This window comes from Patella vulgata, chromosome 9 (assembly GCF_932274485.2).
Source record: "Patella vulgata chromosome 9, xgPatVulg1.2, whole genome shotgun sequence".
Classification (NCBI taxonomy): Eukaryota; Metazoa; Mollusca; class Gastropoda; family Patellidae; genus Patella; species Patella vulgata.
Genome location: NC_065887.2, coordinates 37,521,557 through 37,544,521, shown reverse-complemented (window position 1 = coordinate 37,544,521; position 22,965 = coordinate 37,521,557). Strand labels below are relative to the sequence as shown.

At 35.5% G+C, this 22,965-nt stretch overlaps 1 protein-coding gene and 1 long non-coding RNA gene across 2 annotated transcripts; one reads left to right on the top strand and one right to left on the bottom strand.

Annotated features, from left to right (window-relative positions):
- Positions 1 to 3,125: 3,125 nt before the first annotated feature.
- Positions 3,126 to 8,353, bottom strand: LOC126807933 (uncharacterized). Its single transcript, XR_007674223.2, has 4 exons — positions 8,178 to 8,353; positions 7,096 to 7,151; positions 4,581 to 4,681; positions 3,126 to 3,799 (listed from the first exon to the last, which is right to left on the bottom strand). It is a non-coding gene; the product is annotated as an uncharacterized LOC126807933 (long non-coding RNA).
- Positions 8,354 to 11,645: 3,292 nt separating this feature from the next.
- LOC126807881 (uncharacterized PPE family protein PPE16) lies at positions 11,646 to 19,436 on the top strand. Its single transcript, XM_050532746.2, has 3 exons — positions 11,646 to 11,710; positions 15,377 to 16,582; positions 19,429 to 19,436. Exons 1-3 carry the CDS (start codon positions 11,650 to 11,652, stop codon positions 19,434 to 19,436), a joined length of 1,275 nt encoding a protein of 424 aa, XP_050388703.2. The 5' UTR covers positions 11,646 to 11,649.
- The last annotated feature ends 3,529 nt before the right edge of the window (positions 19,437 to 22,965 follow it).

Here is a 22,965-nt window from a genome sequence, read left to right as displayed (position 1 = left end):
ATAGCACGGGATGCATGACCCTTAAAAAGTCTGAAACAGTAAGTGCAGGTGGACAAACCTTCAGACAAGACAAATTACACAGACATGGCAAGAAATGTATTGATTTGTTGACACATTGAAACAACAAAAAACACAAACCAAAATAAAGTGACTTATTGTTCTTCTACTAAGAAATCCATGTTTAGAAACATCACCAAATATATTAATGGAGAAAAATCATGTCTGAAGAAGTACTGGAATAAATGATTATTGTCCAGAAAACAATTCATCTGAGTTACTGAGTAGTCTATTAGTTTAGAAAAGATTATTTTATAGTCTTATAGACAGTACTTTATATAAGTCTGAAACGTCACGACTCGTGGCACAGCTTTTCAACAAAACCACGTACACCATGGATTTTTTTTTAAATTAAAACATGCCTTGTATTGATTTATTGTGAGCAAAATGAATTATATGAAGACAAATATTATTTGTTTATTGAAAACCTGAAATTTCCTCAGGATATTCCACTTGTCAGTGGTGCTGGAAGGAGGCCATGACAAAGACGGATGTCTTGGACGAAAAACCGAGGTCCCGTGGAATTCGATTTAAGAGTAGGCCGTAACGCCGATGACCTGTTAAAATTTCCCACATAGCACACTGTATGGTGTATGCCCGTCTTCATTAGTCCAATCGGAGTAGAATAGTAGGACTTTAAACCCCATTTCATTTCATTTTATTCTTGATATAATCCTGTATATTTCAAACTTTGATAAATATTTCAGAAACAGAAATGGATGACTCATTCATTTGTAATACACTGTCGTATTAAACATACACACATTCCCTCCTTCGAGTTTAATCAGGTCTTCTATTCAACCAATAAAACATCTAAAGGTTTAATATTTCTAATATTTCTAATCGTTATGAAAAATGAAATTATCGTCTCGAATTGCAAAGTAACACACGTTACAACTAATGAAATATTGACTTGCATCCAGTATTATAACGAAACAGAATAATACATCAATATTTTAATATGGCCGTGATATTCCCTAGGATAGAAATCTGTTGTCAAGATAGGTGGTTCTCTGTGTTCAGAATGTTGCGAAACAAGATCTGTGGACTTTCCAAGCAGAAGAATTCTATTGATATCCAAGTAACGCTGACAGTGTTATATACCTTTAATAGACTTAATATGACATCTAAATCTTTTCTTTCATCGCCAGTAAATAAGTTTTCAATCGTCAGTGGGAATTGGGAATGGAACGTTTGTCTTTCATCTATACCCTATAATACTTGCATTATCAATACTAAATGTTTCCGACGTGGATTCCCCTTGTCAGTGGTTCAGGACGAAGGGTCTAACGAGGACAGCTGTCTAGTCTTTCGGATGGTACGAAAAACCGAGGTCCCGTGTACACATTGGTGTGCACGTAAAAGATCCCGTGGCAGTTGGAATTCGATATAAGAGTAGGTCATGGCGCCGCTGCCCGGGCACAATTTCACTCGTACTGTATGGCGTATGCCTGTCTTCATTAATCCAGTCGGAGCAGAACAGTAGGACGTTAAACCCTATTTCATTTCATTTCATTTCATCAATAAGTATTAAACTTTCTTATGAGTGACATAAAACGTCTGGAAACATTCTTGAAACAATGAGTCAATTCAAGTCCCGGGTTAAGGTTGTGTTAAGGTTGTGTTAAGGTTGTGTTGTAGTGGTGTATAACTGATGTTATTTTTTATGCTTTAACCTGAACCTTTAACACTGGTGTTTGCACCAGTTAATGCACTAGTTTAATACCAATGATGAAAATAAAAAAAAAAAAAAACCACAACACTAGTGTTACTTTTAAATGTTTCACCATTTGTATCTTGTCCCAATACATCCAATTCTTTTCTGATCACCATCGTGTTGCAGATGCGAAAAACTTGTGACCTTGGACAAAATTATTAATTGCATACAAATAGCTAACTAGTAAGATAGATGTATATAGATAAACATGAAGTCATCTATAAGCTGCATTTCCCAATACTAAAATATTAGGTTGTATATTGTTTAAATACTTTAAAAACTGAGCTGGCCAGTCTGCTACAGTTTGGTCATGTGTAGCGCCGGGGATACCGCGTATGATGTATCTCACAACTCATCTCCGGTCCACAATATTGAACTTCGGGGTATTACCATGTTCCTGAAGCAACGACTACGAGTTTCACAACATCTGGACGTTGCTTGTTTACTTCACAATTCCCGAACTTATGGCTATGTTATCTACAGACACATGAGCAGTGGCGTCCAATCAGAGGTTGTGACATCCCGACTTTCACGGAAACCTTGACATTGAATGAACCTTGAACTTTGCAACTCGATTATCACAGGTAGACATTTTAGCTTGAAAGCGCGAGACTTGGTATTCGCGACGATCGAGGAATCTGATAGGCTCACAAGCTGGGCTTGTACCCAATCGAAATTAGTGCCGAAATATACAGGGTATTACGTGAAGGCCTTGATAAGGTGTACGTGGTTAAAGCGAGATCAAGCCTTCATTGAAGATGCGGTATTACACGATTTACCACTTTAGCTAAAAAAGAAAGTATCTCTAGCATGAGACGGACATTTTATTTTAAACATGTATTATGCAAGAGCTAAATCTGCCTAATGCAGGTCTTGCTTTAGGCCTGAAATGTTATCTAAATTATTAATTAGACATTAATTAACTTATCCAGACCGTAATCATCTCTCGATGCTAGTGCTAGCCTGTGATATTTAGCGGATTGGAATACAACTTTTGAAAAATAATTAAACGTTAAAATGGATAATCGAGACTTTGTTTTTTTATCGTACCGACTTTACTAATGATGGTCGAGGCTAGGCTAAAAATTCAATCACTAATATCTCGGTTCAGCGTAGAACAATTTGACTGAAATATTCACCATTCTATTTACGTTATCTATTATAACGAGAACTGGCAACTCTTTATCTAATCCCATCTCCCTAAATTTAGCACGTAGACCAACCAACATGCACACAGGCAGAAAAAATATGAAAATTCCGAGAAAAACTTATCAAAAATAATGATTCAATTCCAGTCTTTATCATGGTTAAAATCACATCAAATATACACATTAATGTTCTTGAATAAACATAGATTCATAACAACACCACGACACAACATTTCGGCGCCTAAAAATAGGAAAAAAAGACAGTAAACAGACATTTGATATTATACGGACCTTTTCCGTATGAAAGCTGTTCGATACGTGCTGCCGTATCCGTGTGCCGTATCACGTATGAGAAATACACACACATTGATGACATCACACTCAAAATCGATATGGATACGCGATACGGACCATGAATTTACGCTTGCCAAAAGTCTCTACTGTTTATTACCACGCGACGTTTCGAGTTCATGGAAACCAATCATCATCACTTGTCCCGATAACATATCTAATAATTCCCGGCTCGAGATGTTAATTAAATCTTGCTAGCGTATGGTCTAAATGTGCTGAATACAATTCTATTTGCTGAACGACGTTCCGACCATATTTATCTGTGGTTTATCAAGAAATTATTTTAAATTAGTTTATATATAAACACAGATATAATAGAAAATATTCAGGTAAAGTGTTTAATTAGCAATGTGCTTCTAGAACAAAATTTATTCTCCAGTCTTTTGTCATTTGTTTGTTGGCTTGTTTTGATCATTCACACATTCGAATCCAACTTTCATCTTCTGTAATAACCAAAAGTCTTCAATGATATGACCATTGATCACTCGATTTAACCTGATATCAACCTTCTCCGCCCGATGTCAATCTGTTAGAATAACAAATGTTCAAAATAAAATAAAGGGAGGTTTTATGTTTCATAACGACGGATTGTTTTGAAGTCGATATATGTTGTTTACATTAGTGATTTAAATTTGTGAAACGAAGACCTCTGAGGTTATGGACCTTGTTATAATTCTCTTTGTTGAATTTTGTGAACGAGCTAACGACCAAATTTACCATCCGATCTATATGAAATTTATATGCATCATTTAAATTGGTGAAACTATGAGGCATATTGAATTTCATCAATTTCCGTTAATTACATCTTGTTGAACCCAGTGAACGCTCTAACGACAAAAGTGATCATCCGATCTGTATGCAATTTATATACCATCATTTAATAGTGAAACGAGGAAGTCTATTGAATTTCAGTAATTTCCATTAATTACGTCCAGAGTTATGGCCCTTGTTTCACTTCTTTAGACATTTTGAACACCCAAACGCCAATAGTTATCATCCGATCTGTATGAAATTTATATGCATTATTTAAATTAGTAAAACAAAAAAAGATTGTCGAATTTCAACAGTTTTGGTAAATTACTTTCAAAGTTAAGGCCCTTGTTTCAATTTGTAGAACCTTGTGAATCCCCAAACAACGAAAATTATAATCTTATCTGTATGAAATTGTCTTATAAATGCCGCCCATTACCTAGAAAGAATAAATATGCGACAACCCTTGTCGACCCATCGGACGATTTAGCTGATGTGGGCGTATGTTTCGTTGCCTGCCCACCTATCTTTCATCTTGACCGAACGACTAGATTTACCTTGCGTTTCGCTCTTTTCAGCACTAATGACAGTGGCAGACACGCCCTCGCCCAATACCTGGATCGAACCTGGAGGTAGCGTCATACTCGCCGAGCCACACCTAATGTAAAATAATAATCCTATTAATCCTATCACTATTGCCAGGTGAGAAATTGGCAAAAATATCATTTTCCTCTTCAAATTCAAACGTTTGAAGATAGCTACTCCATGGTGGAGGATAGAAAACAAGGGAGGTAATTGGGAGGTAATTGTGTTATTATTTCCGGTGTAAATGAGTTTTAAGTGTGCGAATGACACCTATGATCGTATAATAGTGAGTTGACAACCTATTGAGCAAAAGACTTTCTTAGAAAATATGAAATTGTAACTTTAAATAGGTTTGATATAAAGTATTAAATAGATTTGATATGAAGTATTAAATAGGTTTGGTATAAAGCCTTAAATAGGTTTGGTATAAACTATTAAACAGATTTGATATAAAGTATTAAATAGGTTTGGTATAAAGTATTAAATAGATTTGATATAAAGTATTAAATAGATTTGATATAAAGTATTAAATAGGTTTGAATTCAAAACGTCCACATGACTAATAATAATTCGTTTATGCGCAGGGGTCTTTTGAAGAGTGTGTGGAGCGTAGGGGGGGGGGGGGTAGAGTAGTTAAATAAATTCCACTGTGCTCGGCAGGTTTCTCCTCCTTTCAGGGGCGGATTGGGCCATCGGGTGATCGGGCGATCGGACAAAAAATGAAAAACATAACTTTGTCCAATTCGTCTAAAAAAACCTTTTTCTACTGAACATTATATGGGGGTATTGGACCGGTCATGGAGCGATGATGATCATGTTGTATGTGGCCGTTGCTATAACGGGCCGCCACGCCATCACTGGAGTCTGGAATGGGCTGGTATAATAACACTTTCTGGGCCTGGTGTGCTGGTTCACAGGTTGATGGTTGTAAATTACTTGCAGGTCGGGGTTTTGGCCTAAATTAATCGATTTATGAGATATATTTTTTGACATAGATTATAATCAGATATGCCACCAAATCGCATATTTGGGGTTCATTTTTCAAAATTTTCCAGGGGGAGAGCAACCTAACCCCCCGTCCGGGCTCCGCGGTCAGTAAAAGCGGCCGCTCCGACACGGGAGCCCGGACCGGTTCCCGGCCCCAATCCGCCCCTGCCTCCTTGTCACGTACAGACTCGCAGACCTGCGGAGATTGAACCCATGTTTTGCACAGATAAAAAGTCTTATGGTCTACAACACACGTGATAGAACACGTCTTCGTAACAGTATGACGTGACGTTAAAGGAGCTAAATCGCTAATATTTCGAACATAGAAATTGACACAAATAGGTCGCAATGCATATAATAATGTAATATGAATGTATATAAACTGATTTACATTCAATCGTTTCCGTTTTTACTCTAATTTCAAAACAATTATGTTCTGGTTATTCGAGTCTACGCTGATAGTATTCATTGTGCATGCTCTCCATATAAGAATATGAAGTCACCGTTTGACATGACTTGTATAATATGTCTAGCCTCATTCTTCAAGTCCCTTGTTACAAATGACGCTGAAACGCATTATGGTACACGATTCGTGTACCAATGCTAAAATGTTTATTTTGTCTTGAATATTGGATATCGGAAGCCCATCTTTTCCCGGTAAGATCACAACATCAATGTTGATTTAAATTAACAAATAATTCGTGTTTTCGATGTGAAAGATTTTGGATGAAATTGAGTTAGAAACTTAGCTACTTTAAATTCACATGACTTATGTGCTAGCTGATTTGGAGAAAAGAAAAGAATTTGCTAGATATTTCAAATCCTTTATCACCTTTATTTTATTAATTGAAAATAGACACGGGCCATTCCGGTAATATGAATTAAAGAAACTTCATAGTGGAACGTGGGTCTATTCAAGCCAGAAGTTGTCGTGATCATAAGAACTAAAAACAAATCAGTCTATCGACCAATAATTAAGCGGTGTGTAGCGGACATCAGTAGATGGTCAGTCCAATGTCGTTTATAAATATTTAATGAACGAGAGTTAACACTGGGATAATAAAGAACATACATACGCCATACAGTGTCAGGGGTTTCTTTAAGTGCACTTTTTCTATGCACGCGGACGAAAAGGTCGCTCTAATACAGATATAATGGACCAGTTTAGTCATTAAAAACCTTTCATTTTAAGCATCTTTGATGAAATAGAAAATGTAATAAAAACACACAAAGATTCGTAAAAATCGATACAGCGGATAATGGACATGTTATATTTGAAAACAAAACATACATATTGTTTTAGCCTAGATTTTCGAAAAATGGAAAATATGGAATTTTTTAAGTGGATACAAATAGATCTTTTAATTCATGTATAAAAGAAAATACAATAAGAGAAATTTCATTATTGTTAACAGAGGGATCTACACAAATATACTTTAAAGGAAAACGGGTGGAGAACATTCCCACGTAGGCAATTAAGATAGTACGTATTGTCTTTACCTACTTAATGTTGTCTATGACGATGCTTTACCTAGTACAAACCAAACATGCTATTTCTAAAAATAAACAAAAAAAAAAACTGAAGAGCCTCGGGGAAGAAAGATCTAAGTCACTTTTTCAACGAACCCCAGTTAATGACACCATCTGGTAGCAAATTGTATAAGCTTTCTGCGGAACAATCAATTTCAGGTAAAAACGACCGGAGTCACATCGAACTAAGGCCCTTCTGAAATGGCCTCCCGGACAAATACAAGTCCATCGTATTTATTTGACCTTAATTTGACTGAAAAGTGGAAGTCAGTTGCTGTACTGGTAATTATGATTCGTATTAAACATCATTTTTAAGTTTTAATCGTTGTTCTGTTCGCGTCAAGCACTCGTCCAAAGGTCTGTTTTGCCTTTTATGCGAAAAGGCAAAACGTGACTTAGATCGTTCTTTCCCTGGACTCTTCAACTGTAAGTAAATACTATTCAGCCGTATCCTAGCGGAAACTCCATTAAAAAACCAACCACCAAATAAAAAATAAAATGAAATCGGGTTTAACGTCCAGTTTATTTTTCTGTAACGACTGGACTAACGCAGACGTACATACGCCATGCAGTGTGCTATGGCGGACATTGTGCACGGCCAATGGCGCTTATTTCAAATACCAACTGTCAAGAGTTATTTTACGTGCACCGCCATCCGAACGACTAGATACTGCTGCGCCACATATAAATAAGGGTGAACCACGCCTGAAAATTCCAACGTGACTCTCTTTGTATCATTGATTGAAACAATAATACCCACACGTAGGCGAAAATATAATGCTCATACCAGATGGAACATATGATATCACTTCCCTTTTATACGAGACATCCACATAACTAAAACAATTTTCTTCGTTTGTGACGATATTTACAACCGTTTCTAGAACACCACATACCACTTCGCATTTATTTGGGAAGTTCACGTAACTTAGCCCATTTTGTTATTCTTTTATCCATGTAAATTGGTATCGGGTATTGTGCCGTTGATGAGTAATAAGTAAGCCTACCACCTTCATTGACCTCAACATATATGATATAGTACCTGTCATTACCTTTAACCTCGACCTCTGTGATAGAGTACCTATCATAGTATACACTTTAAACACAGGTAACATCTTATCCCTATAGTTCACCCCATAAACAACAAACATAATATTGCAAAAACCACAGACGACCGTCGTCATGTTTTGTGTGGTTACAAAGAAGGAAAGATGAACGTCCCAAAAAATGAGTAACCTCTATTCACCTCTCATATATTTACCAAAGAGTGAGAATCTGAATAATTATAATACCATTTACCGTGTATTGTATATAAAATATACCCCGTACCTGCAGCGAATAATATGTGTATATGATTTAAAGGGAAAACTATACGTAACTAATAATTATGAAGCTTCGCTACCCAAGGACCAATAAACATTTTTTAATGTTTTAATAAGTATATGAGTTGTAAATTGTCCTTTAGATAGTAAGTAAGACGATTAAAGCAAAAATCATAATTTAGATACCATCTTGGCCTCGATGTTCAAACGATTGCAAGGGAAAGATAGATGATGGCGTGGATTAATCTGTGAGAAACTTGATATTTTCAGAAAAATACAAATCACGCATTGTTACTTTAAAGGGCGTATAGCCCAATTGTATGGAATCTTAAAATAGACGAACATGTGTCTAAAAGCACAAATTAATGTAATATGAATGTATGTAAAGTGATTCATATTCAATTTTAAGTAAATTTATTATTTTCTAATCAATCAAGTTTTGTGAAATACATTAACAATCCAAATTTAAGGACAATTGTTTACGCCTGCTTTGTCCTTTCTACATGTTCTTTTATTACTATTTTGTCGTTTGTGATTCAGCCATAATTAATAACTATGTTTTACTATGTTCATTACAAATGGCACCAATATAAGTAACCCATATTGTCACGGCAATATAGCATAAGTATGTTTATAGTTTATTTATCTGCCCAGTTACTAAATGCCACTTAAAGAATAACATCAATATTGATTGAAATGGGCCAATATTGATTTCTAATTCGTGTTTTTAATTTCGAATATTATGTAAATTATTGAGATATAGCTCCTTTAAGTCAGAACTGGTCCAGATTAAAATTTCTGAACCAGCATGTTTTTTGTGAAGAGAACATGAGAACGTGTTATTGTCTATTGTATTAAAGTCTATATTTGTAGATTATTTTGAAATGTAGGTCTTTATAGATTGTGGCTATTTAAAGTTTCAGGTCACCTTTATGCGTTTCATGTAAATAAACCTATTATAAGTCTGTAATAATTCCGTAAAGACCTGTCCATTGTTTATGTAGCCTACAACCCAACCCCCACTCCCAATAACAGTCTTATTACATTGTTTATGTACTCCCCTCCACCACCAACACACTACGTGCTTATTTACCCTAACAATCATGCAATTACCTGAGCCATCAACGTGTTGCCTCTTTAATATTTAAGCACTCTAAGAGTTTCCTGTGAACTTAATCAATAGTGTGATTTAAACTGTATCTTTTTGTTATTGAAGAATATCAATGCATTACAGATCGTAGGCTTAAAGTAGCTAATGCCGGTTCCCACTGTTGTGCGATGCGTTACGATATGATTTCCCTATTGAGAGCACGATCGGATACGTTCGGATACGTTTCGATACGGTCACCACAATTTGCTACGACTGACCTCAATGTATGATAAGACCACCACTCGACACAAACTAGGTCATTTCGGGACTAACACGTGGTTTAATTTTATTTCAATAATTCGCTTGAGTGTATGGGTCTTTAGCAGTGTGGGAGGGGGGAGACCGGAGGACCCGGAGAAAACCCACCAGGTTGCACAGGCGACCCTACTCCTTGTCACGTACAACCGTGAATCGAAACCAAACCAACTGACTCAATGACAGACCTTATGATACAGCGCGCCTAGACACTAGAGATTATCATTTAACCGATTTTAAATTACAGTAAAAACAGAAGCGATTGAATGTAAATCAGTTTATATACATTCATATTACATTATTATATGCGTTGCCACCCATTTGTGTCAATTTCTAGGTCCAAAATATTAGCGATTTAGCTCGTTTAAAAAAAGGTAGCGCGCGCTATATTCAGATTAAAGGGAGATAAATCTTTAGACTGTGTCAAACGAATTGGAAACTGGTCAAAAGAATTGAAAAAAAAATAGGACGATAATTTTTATTTGTAAGTATATCAATCATTTGGATATGTAAGGTTATCCAAAAACCTATGATGTACAATAAAAGAAATAAACAATGTTTGGCTATATAAAGTGAAGAATATTGCTTGTGATGTATCAGTTGTCTATCGGTTTAGTTAGTTGATGATAAAGGTAAGTTTAATAACAAACAGTTTAACTCAGTTGCTTGTTTTGCATGAGTCATGCTTTCGTTATCTAAATACCAGACTGTTCCATGACCATACAAGTCGTTTCCGAGAAAATGGGCTTCAAAGTTTCAAAACAATCGGGTTTTCAGTATTCAGGTGAAATCAATAATAATGTGGTATTATTATTGATTTCAATATATAATCAATAACGTGGTATTGGCCAAACTTGAAACCGAACTATTGAATGTCCTTAGATAGTAGGAGAAAGGTCAATCTGGGGCATTTTTCACGAAATGTTAACTAAGATAGGAGAAAGATCAATCTGGGGCATGTTTCACGAAATTTTAACTAAGATAAAAAAGAAACAAATTTTAGTAATTTGATTGGATAATATTAGATTGATTTTAGTGCTTAGCTAATCAAAATTGAAGTATCTACTAAAATTTGGATTTTATCTTTAGTTAAGATTTAGAGAAACAGGGACCTGGTTCTCACAAACAAGTTAGAGATGAGACAATGCAAAGAGGTTTTTTTTTTTGGTCTTCAAATTGGTTTGGATATAGATCTTAGTGGTAAATCTCAAAAAGCAAAGTACATAACTGAATTTTCCCCCTCATAGGTAGCCTATGGTACTGTTTATTCTATGTTTTTTGAGTGGGATCAGAGACAACTCGGAATCGTAAATTAACTGCTATTGAAATGCTGTAACTTTGGTAGAATATTTCAAAATTCAAAGAAGCTGGCTAACCAGGAGAACCCCAGGTTCGTTCCCGGTGTTGGTTGAGGAAGTTCCTCATGATTTTTCGGGATGGTTTCCCCTTGTTAGTAATGCGGGACTGATGGTCTGACAAGGAACATTGTCTAGTGTTCCGGATGGCACAAAAAAGTGAGGTCCCGTGAATACATTGGCATGCACATAAAATAACCCTTGACAGTTGCGGAAGGCCGTACCGCCGCTGTTCAGGCAAAATGTTCCCCACGGCACATGGCATTACGTATACTACCCGTTTTGATTAGCCGCGTTGATTTTCATTTCATTTATCAAAAGGTACAAGTTCAATTATTATTGATGAAATCAACATAATAGAAGAATTCGATTGAATAATAAACAATAATTGTTAATAAAAACTTCCCGTTACAGATTTGAACCATTGAATTATTTATTGAACATGGAGACTAAAACGAGCCTTTCGTTTCTAATTATTGTTGTTTTCTCTGCTACTTCAGCACGTAAGTAAATTTAATTATTTTTATGGTCTATTCATATTTCATATTTTTACCTTACTGTGCGGTCAATATTCCATCAAGGGACATCACTGCGTGTGGTTGATTTATATTGGAAAAATGTTTGATTGATAGAATTAACTAATGGGTGCAAAAAATAAATAAATATATCGATGTTGTCCCAGGGCACACGATGGGTTTAACTCGGGGTCGAATCAATGATATCTTTAAATGGCTCACATGTGGTATCTATGTAATCTGACACACATGACATTATGGGTTACAAAAAATCCTAGTTCGGAGCAGAACAGTAGGACGTTAAACCCCATTTCATCTCATTTCATTTCCAAAAACCCTACCAATTCCTTGAGCATGATACCACAGCTAAATGGGACTTTGGACATTGATTCCAGATCTCGGAACAATGGCCACCAACCTAGTCGTTAAGTATAATTGATGTGAAGTAACATCGGATGCTCTAGAAAGTAGGCGTTACTGATTGGAGGGTCTAGATAGAGTTTCCGTTGGATGTTCTAGGTATAGCCACCGTCGGATGTCCTAGATAGAGCTACTGCCGAGTGTTCTAGGCAGTTTCTGTAGGGCTTTCTAGATAGCAGGTGCTCTAGAAAGAGGTTCTGTCGGGTGTGTTACTGACAGCTGAGTTCTAGTTTCCGTTGGGTGTTCTAGCTAGAGCTACCACCGGGTGTACTAGATAGAGCTACAGCCGAGTGTCCTCGGTAAAGTTTCGTTGGGTGCTCTAAATTTACCCACCCGATTGTTCTAGATAGACCTACTGTCGGGTGTTCTAGATACAGTTTCTGCCTGATGTTACTGTCGGGTGTTCTAGATACAGTTTCTTCCAGGTGTGATAGATAAAGCTACTGTCGGATGTTCTAGATAGAGTTTCTTCCAGGTGTTATAGATAGAGCTACTGTCGGATGTTCTAGATAGAGTTTCTTCCGGGTGTTAAAGATAGAGCTACTGTCGGGTTTTCTAACTTTTAATTAATTAAATATTCATTTGGGAGATGATGTAATGTTCAATATTCATTCATGAGATGTAACGTTCTGGAGCACTGTTATATTGTATTGCCTTTAATGAACATTTATAAATCCACAAGCAATTTATTCAGAATATAAATTTTATCACGTCATACCTGAAGTAAATAAAGATTATCGGACATTTGCATTAGATCATGTCACACCCTATTGGTGTTAGAAATAAAAACTACCGAATTGTTAAAACTTTGTGTAAGACCCCAATGCGTTAGAACGGCATAACTATTTTTCTTTATTAAATTTTACGAAAATATAAGGTAAAAAGTGTTTTTTGTATAGTCATCTAGTATTGATCGATATTTGGATATTTTCCCTAACAAAAGAAACGTCTCCCGGGATTACTAATGTTTACAGTATTATCGTCATATTGTCTTCACCAATTTATTTATCAATTCTGTATAAACTTTCAATATCCCTATTCCTCATTTATTTATTCGCCGTTATGGTTCCCGTAATATTACAATTCCCCAAACTATTTTTGAGTGTCGTGACATGGGAGAAGAGGGGAGGGGGGTATTTATGTAAGACAAGTGATTATTATCATACCATCTACAAAGAAATCGATTCGATGCACCCGGCTGGTTATTTTGATAAACATAATTATCTTTGTTCCGCCAGATAGGATACAAGAAATATGCAATTATCGTACTACTGAGTTGACAAATATATCATGATATAAAATCTTATAAAATCACTGAAGATACAATCAACATGTTATTTATTATATATAGAACGCCAAAAGCATATTTGTATTTATCCAGCCCACATGAATATAATTGACACGGTCCTCTCGGCAGTTTCGAGTAGGAGCGGAATTTAGATTAGCATGGTGGTGAAATGAAAAAGGGTTTGACGTCCTACTTTTTTGCACTAACTGGGCTATTGAAGACGGATAAAATCTGTCTCATTGCACATTGAAAAAGATTTTGCCAACGGCGTTTTCGGCGACTCCAACTATCATGGCTTCCCCTGTGTGCACGCCAATCCGTACACGGGTTTTCCATACCACCCGTCTTGTGCTGTTCCGTCTTGCCCATCCTGTTTAGCGAGACTGCGCCTCAATGAGACACCGTGGCTCCGTAGCGTGGTGGTGACAGAAGGGACACGGTGGGGGAATAAACCAGAATAAGTATATTGTGTGAAAAGAATGGAAACTATGAATCTATTAATAAAAAAGTGTCTGTATTGAAACAGGTTTATTACACGTAATATCAATATTGAACTTCAGCACCACGGTAGCTCGTCACACCTCCGATTTGTCAGTGTAAATATTCTTATTGATTTCCGAAGAGAACTTTGAAAAAGGGTAAATTTGAAGACTTAATTGGTCCATTAATTGTGTAAATATAAAAATAATTATATTTTTAAATCGATTAAAGCAATAATTTAAAGCTATATTCCATGATTTCTGTATGACAGAAATCTAGTCGCTACGTCATTGTACTTTGTTTATTTGGGTAAATAAGAACGATAGTACTATATGGACCAGAAACAGAGCATGACATCATCGCCACCATCTTGGAATTGTGACGTCATATTGAAATCCATCTCCGTTTATCGATGCGGAATTGTCCAAGTAACAAGCATGCACAATTTCATGCGATCGTACTTGCATTAGAAGAACGACACGGTATCGGTTTGTTTACTGAAATGAAATGAAATGGGATTTAACGTCCTATTGTTCTGTTTACTAATTCTAGTTCCACTTGTCATTTTTAAGTGAATATAGCTGATGACTTCTCTTTTAGTTTCGTATTTATTTCAGTATGTCTATTTCTCGAAATTGTGTTCGATTTTAGAACCAGATTTTATACCTATTCGTGTAATGATAGGCAACAATTTGTTTTTAATATGTGGTGAAGCCTGATCAATTCTTTAAATGACATCTAAAAGTATGTTTAACTATTCGCGGTAAAGACTGGCCAGGTTTAAACTAACTCAATTCGTTATCTTTCTAGTCATTTAGTTCATCTATCAGAGAATTACTTAAACATGCATTATGCAAGAGCTAAATCTGCCTATTGCAGGTCTTTCTTTAGGCCTGAAATGTTTTCTAAAGTATTAATTAGACATTAATTAACTGATCCAGGCCTTAATCAACTCTCGATGGCATCAGATTTCTCCGATATTAAATAGATTAGAATGGTTCAGCGATACTTTGATTTAATCAAATATGGAGGACCGAGACTTAGCTTCGATCAACCAGTACGGTGGTTGAAATTATTGCACACGTCTGTCAAACCTTCAAAGGCTAATATCTTCGCTTGCAATTGAGTAATTTGAATGAAATTTTCAAATTATTCATTTTACATCATCTACTTTCGAACTATTATAGCAAGAATGGCTAGTTCTTTATCTAAATCTTACATAATGTATCTTTAAAGGAACTCAAAGCGATAGCAGGAAGTCAATTAGATATAACTACGATCCGTTTAATTCAGTCTCATCCCTACATTTCTTGATATAATCCAAAGAAATTTATAGACTTACGATTGTTTTAACATTCAATTACCCCAAACATGCCTCTTCTTAATATGCCTACAAGTTGTACGGTCCATGGAGACGATTATCCTATCGTGTAACCCTTTAAACATAGACTTTTCTCTTTTTACAGAAATCTTCCAAAGTGGCATTTCCAATCCCAACACTGGTTTGCCATATACAGATAATACAGCATTGGTTAATACAGGAACCGCATTACCAACTAGCGGATCAACATTCACTGGTTTAGGTGGAACCGGTTCGCAGACTACCAGAACCGACATTACTGAAACTGGAATACCGAATGCCAGTCCTACAGTAGCCAGTTTTCAAAATATCGATAACTCTGGAACAGGATTACAAACTTCCGGTTTCACCAATACTGGACAACCTACTACTGGCATGTTATCGTCAGGTTTTCATAATTCGGGGCCCACTGGAATTGACACACCAAGTACAGGCCAAAGTATTACAGGTTTAACAAATATAGATTTTACTGGAACCGGAATGACAAATACGGGTCTAACTGGAACCGAAATGACAAATACAGGCTTAACTGGAACCGGAATGACAAATACAGGTGTAAATGGAATGACCAACACAGGTTTAAATGGAATGACAAATACAGATTTAAATGGCATGACCAACACAGGTTTAAATGGAATGACAAATACAGATTTAACTGGCTTCGGAATGACAAATACAGGTTTAAATGGAATGACAAACACGGGTTTAAATGGAATGACAAACACGGGTTTAAATGGAATGACCAACACAGGTTTAAATGGAATGACAAATACAGATTTAACTGGCTTCGGAATGACAAATACGGGTTTAAATGGAATGACAAACACGGGTTTAACTGGCACCGGAATGACCAACACAGGTCTGAATGGAATGACAAATACGGGTGTAAATGGAATGACAAATACTGGTTTAAATGGAATGACAAACACAGGTTTAAATGGGATGACCAACACAGGTTTAAATGGAATGACTGGTCCAACTGGAACTGGGTTCTCTAACACAGGACTACAATATAATGGCTTTTCCGGGACAGGGCTTCAGAACACTGGAACGACTGGACCAACAACCGATACCGGTTTAACAGGTCAGATGCCGGGTACCATATTTCCTTTGACCAGTGGTCCTAACGGCTTAGCAACGCAATCTGCCTTGGGGCCAACTGCCATGGCACCAGCAAGAAGCGGAGGGTATGGTCAACAAAATTATGGAACGGGAAGTTTACGTGGTATGACCAACGGCATGAATGTGAACCCCGCGGTATTAGCTAATGTCATCAACTCCTTATATGGTAGTAACACTAGAAGAATGGGTGGTAATAGTATGATGGGTTTAGCCGGTATGTCGCTTTTCGGCGGAGGCGATAGATTCTTTGATATGTTACCCTATTTTGCTATGGGTGGTATGGGAGGTATGGGGGGTATGGGCGGTATGGGTAGTATGTTTTTAATGAATAGTCTGTTTAACTAAAATGATGAACCGAATTTGAATTTCTCAATTTTAAAGTCTACGATCGTCATTGGGTTATATGGTGAAAGTTGACTCTTTTAAACAATCTGATTAAAACACTGGTTCTATTTCGTTTCGTTTCTTATATTTAAAAATGTCGTTTTATTTGTCTTTACTACACTAGGATCTGGAAGAGTTGTTTTATAACCTGCATTCTGTTTGATGTGAGGGATTAGCCAATGAAACGGTCGGTTGAGGCAAGTTCTTGGCGTGCGATGCACGGAACCATGGGTATCCCACTAGAAATATCAACGCTGACTGGTTAATCAAATGTCTGACATCATAGGGTCAAAAGCCACTCGTATGACCCCTGATGCGACTTCCCACTACAACCGGTCAGATCTTCATATAGCGGAGGCCATCGACACTATAAAAAAACGAAACGAAATATATATCTGTATTTTAATTACATTGATCTATAAAAGGAAAATCAGTCCAAAAATGGTTCATTTCTGTTCAGTATTTATTTACAAATGTTGACTTGAAATTTGTCAACATTATGGATTCTGTGCAGGCGATATAAACGACAAATGGTCGAAACAAGACTATAATCTTTACTAAACTATCTTTATAGGCCTTTTCTTAATCCGATTAGATCTAAGCCGGAATATTACCTAGTGTTAATATTTTGATTTGGTTTTCTTAATTAAATTTTAAATAATCAATTTAGGTACATTTTCGATTGGATTAAGCCATGAAAAATTTAAAATTGTTCGAAAAGCGCAAGTAACGATCAGCGACTTTAACGCATCATTATTTTAATAATAGTTTCTGTTTTCTATTATGTTTTTCTTACTTTTATATTCTGATAGGTGTAAGCGAACATTTCCATACACCCGGGGTGTAAGCGAACATTTCCATACACCCAGGGTTAAATATAGTCGCGAACAACCATACCATATACATATAGAGGGGTGGCTGTCGGGTGGTCGCTATTGAAAAATGAATTTTTAAAGGGAAGAAACTGTCACTTGCAGGAGTTTTGGGTGCAAATTCGATATAAGCTACAATCTTCTGATGTTGACGAAAAAGCTTCTCGACCCGTAGATAAAATTTTACACAAAGTAAAAAAATTTCATTCTGAGCATGGAAACGTGTCATATGATTAATTGATTTTCTTAAATTATAAGCCTTCTGACTGCATTTTAAATCAATATTTGTACATGCACATCAATAGGTTTGACATGCGCACAAGACGCCATACCAGTTTATAGGTGTAGTAGTGTCGGTTAAATAAAACTGTTCCCGTAGCCTATATTCTCGAGATGACGCGAAGACAATATAGTTTTGGGTAACAAAGACTGGGGTAAATAGTTAAAAAAAAAAATACGAGAAATCAAGGAACAAGACCGTAGAACGTTTGCTTCCGCTCAACTCAAGTTATATTAAAGTTCAATCGCTTGTTGGCAGGTTTACTGGGCATTTTGTGATGCTAAAAATGTCTCCAAATCGGCTGGTGTGCACACAAAAATAACATAATTATTATTACTATTTTTAACCTAGTCCTAGAGGAATACATATATAGAACCCAATGTAAAGTTTAAATGGTCATAACTTTAGTTCGATTTGATTGATTAGAACAATTGTTAAACCAAAATGTATTTATGAAGTTTTGATTGTTTATGGCATTAACCTCTATATATAATCTTTATCTCGCATTTTGGGGCTTCAAGTTTTTATATGTATATTATACAGTGGGTTACTAATTGGTTAATATTTAAAACGTATGAAAAATGTTACATGGTTCTGTGTCCTGCTACCATTTTAGAAATTTGCTAAGGTGGACACAACTATTTTGGAACAATCATACTATAATTATGTGTTTTTATTCCTGTTAAATTTACCATATCAATAAAATAAATTAAATTTAAAGTTTTTTTTTAATATTATTTGTATTGTTTATAATTTATATTTTTGTCATCACATATCCGAATGTCAGGGTGCCGATTACTATCTAGTTCTCGGAATAAACTGTAAAAAAAGTCATCCACGCCTTTTCCCTACCGATATCTTTTTTATCATACATAACTGGCGAGTATGCGTGTTAGTCATTGAAAACCTACAATATGCGAGACCAAGCATGCGCCAACTGAAAATAGACTATCTCTACTAATCCAGTTTGATTACGTCACGATTATACTGATACCACATCTGGATCTGTGACACGACTCAATCAATTCCTTATCCTATGCAACAATCTAAAGATTCGCAGTGCTTTTTTTTTTCAAACAAATACAAGCTCTCAGTTTCTATGTCGGTTGGTCATAAGTCCCCACATTCCTCATTGTTTAAGTGCCTGGAAATTATTGCAACAACGATTCATCAACTGTTTCATTTTTTATCATAGCTTGATAATGACTAGAGAAGCCTAGTCGACACGTCGCTCAGTAAAAAGCAGTAGAATTGTGACCTGTATAAACTATTCATCAAGATTATCTAGTCACACATAAGACTTTGACGGACTTCTCTTTATGAGTTAGGTAACTCATTAAGCAAATCTAGCGATCATTTTATATTCAGAAAAAGTAAATTTAGGCGGTTTCGTCATATTGTAACCTAGCTAGTCCTTCGGGTATTAAAAGAGTCTGGAATAGTTCTTCAATTCTTTAATACTGGACACTTATAATAAGAATTATCTACATACACTTACAGGATCGTAGATAACCGACTATTACCTAATTGTGGAATTACAAGCATTGATTTACAATATAAGAAATAAAACAATGGTAAATAAAACAATCGGTAGATTAATCATGCGATTGTCATGTTCACCAGTCAGGATATATTGACCGTTACTTCCTATCTATAAAAGTTTTATAAACAATATGAATTACAATCAATTAGCATTACATAACATTATTTCATCCTTGGCTAGTCACCTTTTAAAGGACAATATTGGTGTCAGTCATAATTACATATGTGATAGAACTGGTTAAATACATTCCAAATATAGTTTTAACACAGAGGTCATTGCTACGGAAGATGTGTAAAAAGCACGTGAAGAAACGGGAAGTGACGCCAAACATGACAAACACATAAAGAAAGAGATCAATGAAGAAATAAAAACTCATACATGTATTTATTTTGTTCTTCAGTTCCACAAACTAAATTTAAAAATAAACGCATTATAAATCAAGAAACTGTGAGATCAATTTAAAATTTAATTCTAGCAACTATACACATTATAAATAAATAAACGCGATATAAATAGCTTAAATTTAAAAAAGGGGGAAACAGGCTTAAAGAATAATAAATATATTAAACATAAAAGAATACTCATTCGTCATCATATATTATTTGTGACTAATTATTATATGTTCGGGGTTTGAGGCTACACCAGGGCTGCCCTGTGGTTAAAATTTAGGGCACAAGGGTATGAACTACCTCTTCCGGTTTCACGAAGCTAAGTTGGTTAATACATGCGATGCTAGAATACACAGAAAGTTAGTTACAACTGATTGCATTTGACCGTCTTCGGTATCTAATTTCGAGTATAAAGCGAACAAATTATATCGAGACGGGGTTTACGAGCTTCCAGTCACACGTTTTAAGTTTGGGGTTGATTTTATCGGGTGGAAAATATACAGTATCGAGATTCGAGAACTGAAATTTTGAGTATCCAACTTTCTTTTTCGAGTTTTCATTAAACTGATGATTTTTACAATCTATCAAATAACGTCCTTACCTTTCCTCTCGAGCTCACAATAAATAGTTAGTCGGAAATTCTTTCTACCGGTAAAATATTCTTCCCTCAAAATTAATCTAATTAATTTAAGTCTCTTTGCGTCATTTGTATTTGTCTGACAATATCGGATGTTATCCAAATTATTAATTAGATATGTATTAACTTATCCAGACCATAATCAACTCTCGATGTCATCGCTAGCCTGCGATATTTACTGGATTAGGATCCGATTTGCTGCTCAACTTTCATTCATGATTTAGTAATAATGATCGAGGCTAGGCCGAAAATTCAATGGCTAAATTCTCGGTTCAGAGTGGATCAATTTGGCTTATAGTGAGAACTGCCAGCTCTTTATCTAATCTCGCAAAATGTATCTTTAACTTACCAAGACCATACAACCAACTCTCAATGCCATCGGATGGTTGCGATATAAGTAGATTTAAGTACGTTTTGTGGACGATACGGTTACCGTAAAAATGGATAATCAAGACTGATTATTATCGTAACAACGGTAGTAATAACAATCATTGTATCGCTAACATCTAGGCTCAGAGTAAAGTAATTTTGACTATTTTAACTATTATAGCGAGAACTGTCAGCTATTTATCTAATCTTACCTAATGTCGCTTTAATGGCGTATTTTATTCCCTAGGTAGTTTGTTGTTGATGATATATAATTATTCTACAGAAGCGTTTCTTGAAATAGGGTTTAACGTCATACTATCCCGTACCAACTGGGGTAATGAATACGGGAGAAACATTACTGCCTGGAAAAGATATGCATGTAAACGGTTTAATCTCACTGTGCCCCCCAATCAACTAGTGTTATAGGGTAGTGGTTTGAAAATTTAAGTAAACAAAGGATTATAGACTGTATCCTTATTAGTACTGTTCGCCTAGTTAAAATTTAATTATTTTAATGATTAAAATATATAAGTTAAGTTCACGTGTCATCGGTTAACGAGTGTCTTAAATATTATTGACCTACCTTTCATTCAGACAGTACTCACATATCAATCAAATATATGATTAGAAACTCACTATCATTATATAAGGATAGTTGTCACCCCCAAGTTAAAATTTAATTACTTTAATGATTAAAATATATAAGTTAAGTTCACGTGTCATCGGTTAACGAGTGTCTTAAATATTATTGACCTACCTTTCATTCAGACAGTACTCACATATCAATCAAATATATGATTAGAAACTCACTATCATTATATAAGGATAGTTGTCACCCCCAATTACATTATATCTTTTAAAATGGCTCAAGTTCGCATAGGGTTTATTCCAAATTCTCAAAGAGGTCAAAATTTAGTTAATTTGGGGTATAAGTACAGAGTAAAATATACGAAACCCAATAGCACCAGCAGACTTTTACTGAAAATACAATAGTTCAATTGGATAACGGGGGACGATTGCCCCCTAAAAGACGAAAATATAAAAGAGTAGAAGAATCTATTAATGATCTAAAAATCAAACTGTTAAATGGAGTAAAAAGTGCAATTGAATATACTGACGCCATATCACATTTAGTAGGGTTATGATTTAAGTTTGATACATGTATTTGTTGTTACTTTTATGAAATTTATTGTGAATAAAGTTGTTAATTAGTTTAAACCTAGTAGTTTAAAAAAAAACAGACTATACTTTTAACACCATTGTATTCGATAATCCCCTTGCTTGATTAATCCCCCCTTGAGAACAATAGCAGGGGGCACAGTGAGATGTCCCCATGTAAACGTCTATAGTTCAACAAGTCTGTCAGAAATTAAATCTATTTTCCTTTTAGTTAATGAATCATGTAGAAGACTGTGAAAATAATTGAGATGTATATTTATATGTCATACATCAATATGACTTATTGCCGAACATGATATTGTTGAATCTTAAATGAGGCAATTGGAAGGCGTGTGTCTAACACCCATCCTATTCACTGTGCTAACCGGAAATAAATTGAGGGAGAAATGGGGTTTAACGTCCACTTGACCCAAACTAGGTCATTTCGGGACTAACATATGGTTCAATTTTATTTCAATAATTCGTTTGCGCATTGGACCCGGAGAAAACCTAACCCTAACCCTGGAAAGAAAATATCAAAATTTAATTGTTCATGAAACCGGGATACAAAAATCAGTATCATAATCGGCAAATCAAAATCCAAAATGTGGTGACTGACTTTTTCTGAAAGTTTGTGCTCAAATTATAGAATAAATATAAATATTTTCTTTTGGAAAAAAAAAAAATTAAAAGATACTTTCTCTTTGTATTCTCATCATTAGGTCCCGTGTATATATTGGTGTGCACGTAAAAGATCCCTTGGCAGTTGGAATTCGATATAAGAGTACAACACATGGTATGGAGTATGCCCGTCTTCATTAGCCCAGTCGGACGTTAAATCCCATTTCATTTATTCTCATTATTATCTGGTATAAGCGCTCTATTCATATAGTTAGTGAATTATTCAAGATTGACTATAAAGATATTTTAATTGTACGGTC

Bases quoted from the DNA above. Each gene is read 5' to 3' on its own strand.
- LOC126807881 (XM_050532746.2), top strand. From the start codon at position 11,650: ATGGAGACTAAAACGAGCCTTTCGTTTCTAATTATTGTTGTTTTCTCT. The intron at 11,711-15,376 runs GTAAGTAAATTT...CTCTTTTTACAG, and splicing joins TTTCTCTGCTACTTCAGCAC to AAATCTTCCAAAGTGGCATT.